The sequence below is a fragment of the Eschrichtius robustus genome, chromosome 17 (assembly GCF_028021215.1).
Source record: "Eschrichtius robustus isolate mEscRob2 chromosome 17, mEscRob2.pri, whole genome shotgun sequence".
NCBI lineage: Eukaryota > Metazoa > Chordata > Mammalia > Artiodactyla > Eschrichtiidae > Eschrichtius > Eschrichtius robustus.
In genome coordinates this window covers 64,708,115-64,716,032 of record NC_090840.1, presented here as the reverse complement: position 1 = coordinate 64,716,032, position 7,918 = coordinate 64,708,115, and the positions used below count along the sequence as shown (strand labels likewise).

At 39.1% G+C, this 7,918-nt stretch overlaps 1 protein-coding gene across 2 annotated transcripts in view; it reads left to right on the top strand.

Annotated features, from left to right (window-relative positions):
- Positions 1–5,708: 5,708 nt before the first annotated feature.
- Positions 5,709–7,918, top strand: part of EIF3H (eukaryotic translation initiation factor 3 subunit H) — an 86,418-nt gene continuing 84,208 nt past the window's right edge. For both annotated transcript variants that reach the window (XM_068525864.1, XM_068525863.1), the window contains exon 1: positions 5,709–5,875. In XM_068525864.1, coding sequence (XP_068381965.1) covers positions 5,744–5,875 — 132 coding nt within the window. In that variant the 5' untranslated portion in view covers positions 5,709–5,743. The remainder of the gene's footprint in view (positions 5,876–7,918) is intronic.

Below are 7,918 nucleotides of genomic sequence, written 5' to 3'. Positions count from 1 at the left end.
TTTGATCCACGGGCTATTGGAAGCATGTTGTATAGTTTCCAAGTATTTGGAAAATGTTCTGTTACTTTTATATTTTGATTTCTAGTTTGAATCCATTGTGGTTGGTGAACATACTCTGAATGATTTCAGTTACTTTAAATTTGTCAAGGTTGGTTTATGACTCAGGATATGATCTCTGTGTTCCATGGGGATTGGACAAGAATGTGTATTTTGTTGCTGTTGGGTGGAATGTTTTATAAATATTGATTAGATCCTGTTGATTGATGGCATTGCTAAATTCCTTTATATCCTTGCTGATTTTCTCTCTAGTTGTTCTATCAATTGTTAAGAGAGGAGAGTTGACATCTCTAATTATGACTGTGGGTGTGTCTATTTGTCCTTTGAGCTCTATGAGTTTTTTCTCAACATAAGTTCAGCTTTGTTGCTAGGACATACACATTTTGAATTGCTGTGTGTTTTTGGTGATAGATCATTTTATCATTATATATTTCCCACTGTCTCTGGTGATTATCTTAGCTCTGAATTCTCTTTTATCTGATATTAATACAGCCAGTCCTTCTTCTTTTGATTGATGTTTGCATGATACATTTTTCCATCATTTTACGTCAATGTGCCTATATCATTACATTTGAAATCAGTTTCTTTCAGACAGCCTATGGTTAGGTTGTTTTAATCCATTCTTCCAATAGTTGTATTTTAATAGGTGTATTTAGAACAGTTATATTAATCTAGTTATTGATATATTTAGGCTTAAGACTGCCATTTAATTTTTTTCCCCTATAATTCTGTTTTTATTTCTGTTTTCTTTTTATTGCATTCTTGTGGGTTATTTGAACATTCTTTAGAATTTCATATTGATTTATCTATGGTGTTTTTGAGTGTCTCCCTTTGTAAAGCATTTTTAGTGGTTCCTCTACGTATTATATTAGATAAAAATAACATCACAGTTTACTGTTAAGTCATTTAACTAGTTCAAGTGACTTGTAGAAACCTGACCTTCCTATATGTCCCTTAAGCAGCCCTTACTTGCTTTAAGTGTTTCTTCTACGTATATTTAGAGGCACACTAGGTAATGCTATAATTTTTGCTTTAACTCTCAAAAATAATGTAGAAAATTCAAGAGGAGAAGGAAAGTCTATTGTAATTACTCATATTTTTGTTTACTGTGTTCTTTCTTCCTTATGATGTTCCAAGGTTTATTCTTTTATTGCTTCTTTTCTTTTTAAAGAACTTCTTTCAGTCATTCTTTTAGGGTAGGTCTGCTAGTAACAAATTGTTTTAGTTTCTCTTCATCCAAGAATGTTTTGATTTCCTTTTTATTCCTGAAGGATATTTTGGCTGGATATAGGTTTCTGGGTTGGTAATTCTTTCTTTTACTAGTTTGAAAATATTATGCAACTTCCTCTGGTCTCTGTGGTTTCTGATGAGAAATCCACTCTAATCTAATTGTTTTTCTCTTATATCAATATAAGGCGCTTTTTTTTTTTTTTTTGCTTTCAAGATTTTTCTTTGGTTTTCAGAAGTTTGACTGTAATATGTCTTGGTGTGAATTTCTTTGGATGTATCCTGTTTGGCATTCACTCAAGCTTCTTGAAACTGTAGGTTATGGCTTTTCCCCTATTTGGGAAGTTTTTATTCATTATTTCTTCGAATACCTTTTAACCCCTGCTCTCTTTCTTTTGTCTTTGTGAGACGTCAATGACAGGATTGTTAGATATGTATTTTTTATAGTTCCAAAGACCTCTGAGTCTCTGTTCATTTTTTGTTCCAGTCTCCTTTTTTTAAGTTGTGGTAAAATATACATAACATAAAAATTTATATTTAAAACCCTTTTTTGAGTGAACAATTCAGTGCCATTAAGTATGTTCACATTGTTGTGCAACAATTACCACTGTCCATCTCCAGAACTGTTCCATTATCCCAAATTGAAACTCTGCATCCATTAAACAGTAACACCCTATTCCTCCCTCTTTCCAAGTCCTGGTAATTGCTATTCTACTTTTTTTTCTCTACAGATTTCACTATTCTAGGTGCCTGATATAAATGGAATCATACAATATTTGTTCTTTTGTGTCTGGCTTATTTCATTTAGCATACTGTTTTCAGGGTTCATCCTTGTTGAAAAGGTTCAGCATGTCTCTGACTTTCATTTCTTTTTAAGGCTGAATTATATACCCTTGTATGTAAATACCACATTTTATTTATTCATTCATCTGTTGAAGAACATTTGAGTTGCTTCCACCTTTTGGCTATTATGAATAATGCTGCTATGACACTGGTGTACAAATATCTGTCTGAGTCCTTGCTTTCAATACTTTTGGGTGTATTCCTAGAAGTGAAATTGGTAATTCTATGATAATTGTTCGAGGAACTGCCGTACTCTTTCTCACAGTGGCTGTACCATTTTATATTCTGTTATGTACAGACTGGGTGATTTTTATCATTCTATCTCCAGTCCTCTGATTTTTTCCATTGTCCTTTCTTTTCTGCTGTTAAGCCCATCCATTGAGTTTTTTTATTTTTGGTTATTGTATTTTTTAAGTTCTAAATTTATGCTTCATTCTTATTTATATCTTTTATATCTTGGCTGAGACTTTGAATTTCTTTTCTGACACTTTTCATTTGTTTCAAGTGTGTTCGTAATTGTTTGTTGAAACATTATATGGTGACTACTTTAAAATCCTTGTTGGATAATTCTAACATCTCTGTAATTCCAGTGCTGGCATCTATTTGTCTTTTTTCATTCAGTTTGAGATCTTCCTGGTTCTTGATGTGATGATGAGTGATTTTTTTTAATTGAGACATAGACTTTTGGGTATTTTGTTACAGAACTCTGGATCTTCTTTTTTTATTTTTTAAACTTTAAAAAAGTTGAAGTATAGTTGCTGTACAATATTATATAGGTTACAGGTATATAGTGATTCACAATTTTTAAAGGCTATACTCCATATATAGTATTATAAAATATTAGCTGTATTCCCCATGTTGTACAATATATCCTTGTAGCTTATTTAATAACTAATAGTTTGTACCTCTAATTCCCCCACCCCTATTGCTCCTTTCCCCTTCCCTCTCCACACTGGTAACCATTTGCCCTTGAAGTCCATCCATTTTGCTGCAAATGGCAAAATTTCACTCTTTTTTATGGTCAAGTAGTACTCCATTATACATACATACCACTCTTCCTTATCCATTCATCTGTTCTTGGACACTTAGGCTGCTTCCATATCTTGGCAGCTGTAAATAATGCTGCTGTGAATATTGGGTTGCATGTATCTTTTTGAATTAGTGTTTTTGTTTTTTTTGGGTATATACCCAGGAGTGGAATTGCTGCATCATATGGTAGCTCTATTTTTAGTTTTTTGAGAAGTCTTCATACTGTTTTCCACAGTGGCTGCACCAATTTACATTCCCACCAACAGTGTGTGCGGGTTCCCTTTTCTCCACATTCTTGCCAACATTTGTTATTTGTGCAGAACAATGGATCTTGAGACATATGTTTTAGCTGGTTTCCTCTGACACAGCTCTGGCAATGGAAGGAGGAGGGAGTCCTTCTTATCACTGCCCTAGGAGGGTACAAATAGAAGTTTCACGTTCAGCCTCCATTGATTCCCTTGGGGGTAGGACTAGTTCCTTGCTACTGCTGGAGGATGGGAGTTCCAGCTCCCACTACACGTGAAGTTATACCTCCTGGATGGGAGGGGTAGTAATGCTTCATTACTGCTCTTCTTGTTTCCTTCACTGGCATTAGGAGTGGGTGGCCTCATTACCAGCTGTGGTGAAATCCTTAGTCTCCACTAGGCCTTCTTTGACATCACTCCATTGGGGGATGGAGTGGGTGCCTTATTACTGTCTGGTGGGGGTGAAAGTTCAAGCTCCCCACATGGTCTCTACTGGCAGTGTGCAGAGAACAGACTTTTGTTGGAGTTTTTAAATCTGTGCCTGTTGATATTTTCAGGTGACTGGATTTCAGCTCCAAGTCTGGGATATATGTGGCAAATAGAAACTGGGAAATCACCACTGTGTTGCTCCTTGGGTCCCCATGTCCCTAACCAGTCTTTCTCCTTCTCTTCACCTTGCAGAGTCTTCTTATGTTTCTTTTATATATAATAGCCTGGGATTTTGTTGTACTTATAGGGAGGAATAGGAAAAAATATTTCTACTTCATCTTCCCAAAAGAAGTCTGGATTTTGAATACATTTTTAATATGGAGCCTACAGAAGTTTCCAATGAATCAGGGGTAGGGTGTGAAGGAAACAGAGGAGTCAAAGATGGCCCCAAGGGCTTTGCTCTTATCAACTAGAAGAATAACACTGTCATCAAATGACAGGGGGAAGACTGTGGGAAGAACATTTTTTTCGAGGGGAGGTGGTATTTGGAGCTCAATTTTTGAAAGGTTAAGTTGGAGGTGCTTGTGGGACATTTAAGTGGAGATGTTGAATAGACAGATGGATATGCTGGTGTGGAGTTCAGTGGAGAGGTCTGGGGAAATATAAATTTGGGAATCATCAGCATTGCATGATGAGCCTTGAGATAGGGAGTAAAGATAAGGGAATGAAGATGTACAAGGACTGAACACTGCTGCTGTTCTTAAATTAAATTAATTAAAATAAATTAAAATTTAATTTTAATTTTAAAATTAGGGAAGGGTAAAGAAATCAGCAATGGTGACTGAAAAGAAAGGATCAGTCAGTGAGATAGGAAGGAAACTAGGAACCCAAGTGAAGGAATGTCATTGCTTCTAGACCCTTTCTAGTTAGGGTGATCATATTGATTTCCTATTTAAAATTCTACTTCATTCTCGCTCTCTTTCTCTCTCTCTGTATTTGTATCTTTTAGCTCTGGGCTATTTCATGCAGAGGGCCCACATACACTGTCTTTGTTCAGATTACAAGAACCCATGTAGTGTGTTTAGCATACATGACTGGAAAATCTTAGTGGGATATTTAAAAGGACAAAAATTGCAAAGAAATTTTAAACAAACTGCAACATGGCTCACCACTAATTAACAGAATGACGTTAGACAAATCACGTCTCAATTTCCTAACATGGGAGTTTGTATAGCTCTTCATAGTTTCCAAGATTGGAAATGGGGATTAATTTAAAAAATTATAAGTGAAAGCATTTTTTACGAATGGGACGCTACATAAATGCGAGCTATAATGCAGTTATGATCAACTGCCTTGTGGAGACGGACTAAACATAAAGTGCAAAACATTTTTAAAAGTCCATTTTTGGGGCTTCCCTGGTGGCGCAGTGGTTGAGAATCTGCCTGCCAATGCAGGGAACACGGGTTCGAGCCCTGGTCTGGGAGGATCCCACATGCCGCGGAGCAACTGGGCCCAGCGAGCCACAACTACTGAGCCTGCGCGTCTGGAGCCTGTGCTCCGCAACAAGAGAGGCCGCGATAGTGAGAGGCCCGCGCACCGCGATGAAGAGTGGCCCCCGCTTGCCGCAACTAGAGAAAGGCCTCGCACAGAAACGAAGACCCAACACAGCTAATAAAAAAAGTCCATTTTTGCCTTTCTGAAAGCTTTCTGTAAGTCGCAAACGCAAAACGCGCATGTGCAGAGAATTCTATTGCTGAAGAAGGTGACTGGACGTGAGGAAGGAGGCGGGGCCTCCCCCGGCCTTTCCTAAGAGCTCCGCCTCTCGAACGCCAGACTGCGTCTGACGTTACGTGAAGCTTGTACTTCCGCTTCCGGTTACTCACGTTTCTCTCTTTTCCTGTCCGGCTGGAAAGATGGCGTCCCGCAAAGAAGGCACCGGCTCTGCTGCCACCTCTTCCAGCTCCACCACCGGCGCTGCAGGGAAAGGCAAAGGCAAAGGGGGGTCCGGAGATTCAGCCGTGAAGCAAGTGCAGATAGATGGCTTGGTGAGTGGGGTTCCGTCTCCCCAGGCCCACGTGGGGAGCTCAGTTCCCAGCCCGGTTCCGCCAGACGTGCTTCCCGGCAGCCTCCCCTCTGGGCTTGCTGAGGCTGGGCCAAGGTTTTTCCCTAAAACCTTTCTTTATCTTCACTTTCTGCTCGGGAGACGCGGCCGCCTTCTCTGCCATCTGATGGGGGAGGTGAGGGCTGAGAAAGGGGACCTAGGCTAGGGTGTGTGTGTGACAGATTCTTGGGGTCTTGTTTTGAGATGCCTGGGAGAGGGTATTTGGAGAATGACTCTTCTGGGAGACAAGTAGGTGACGGAGGTGTCGAAAAGGATCTAGGACTCTAGGGCTTTTGGAAGGGTAGAGTAAACTTTATTGCTTCCCTGCTGGGATCTGACATCTGTAACTTCACAAGTGGAGATTTACTTTGTAGCCACTTTCGAGCCTGTGGTTCAGCGCTTACCTGAAACCGCGTAGTTGGAATAAATATCTTTTATGTTGGCTTCTCCTTTCCCTATCTGTGAACATTGGAGTGCCTCAGGATTTGGGTTTAGGCTTCCTTGCACCTGGTCTCTGTTTGACAAAGTAGATGAAAGCACAACTCTGGAGTCAGACTGCTTGGGTTGGAATCCAGCTCTAAAATTACCTGAATGACATTGGGCATGTTACTTAATCTCTTTGTGCTTGGTAAATTAAATGATAAAACGTGTTACCATTTAATTTTAGCTGCTGCTGTTATGATTTGTAGAAGTTACAGTGGTAGACTTTCTTTAAGGCCCCTTTTCAAAGCTTTAAATATTATTTGTATTTTGATAACTCCTAGATTTATATTTCTTGCCAGACTTGGTTCTTGAATGCCACTCTTATATATCCAACTGCCTGCTTGCTATCACTGTTTGGATATCTCATAGATACTTCAAGCTTAACGTGTCCAAAATAAAATTATTGACTCTCCCTCTCCTCCTTCTCTCCCACTCATTAATCTTACCTCAGTCTCTCCCATCTTAATAAATGGAACTACTATCTCTCCATTTGAAAAAGTCAAAACCTAGGGATTAACGTATGCATGTTCTTTTTTATATCCTCAGCATACAGTCCCTCAGCAAATTCTGTTTGTTTCACCTTCAAAATATATCAAATTCATCTGCTTCTCATCTCTATGCCTCCAACCACATCTACTTAAAATAAAATACAGACTTCTTATACAGACTTCTTATACAGATTTCAGGGCCCTGCTACTCTTGTTTCTTTCTTCAAACTCACCTCATACTTTCTTCTAGGCTTCAGTCACAATGAGCTTTCAGAGTTTTGTTTTCTCGGCCTGAAATACTCAAATATTTTTCCTTCTCCGTGGCTTCTTTTGAGCCTTTAGGTATTGGCTTAAATGTCAGCATCTCAAGAAAGGCCTTGCCTAACAACCCGGTAAAAAATAGCCCCATCCCCATCACTCTTCATACATCACCTTTATTTCCTTCGTAGTATTTTCTACTGCCTGTAATTGTCTTGTTTGCTTTCTTGTTTGTCTCCCCCACTAGAATGTAAGCTACTGAGGGCAGGCAGGGATTATGGTTTTTCACCTGTTCCCAAAACTGAACAGGTTAATTGACATAGATAGGATAAACTGATGAATTTTGTACTGCTCCTGTTTCATGTCCCGATATCTTCTCTTATAAAGATTATATTAATGGCATCTTGACTTGTTTTCTTAGCCTGCATACTTTTATTAAAACATTCACTTAATGTGAACGTTCAGACCTTGTTAACTTTCCTCTTGAAATGGTTTTTTTTTTTTTCCCTCCTGGCCGCGTTGCACAGCATGTGGGATCTTAGTTCCCCCGACCAGGGATTGAACCTGTGCCCCCTGCAGTGGGAGCTCAGAGTCTTAACCACTGGACTGCCAGGGAAGTCCCTTGAAATGTTTTTAGTGACTTTGCAATGAATTCAAGGCCCACCAAGATGTTGTCCTTGCTTTTGTGTTCACATTTATTTGCTACTATTTCCAAGCTTCTACGTAGGAACGGTTCATTCCAGCCACACAGGACAAAT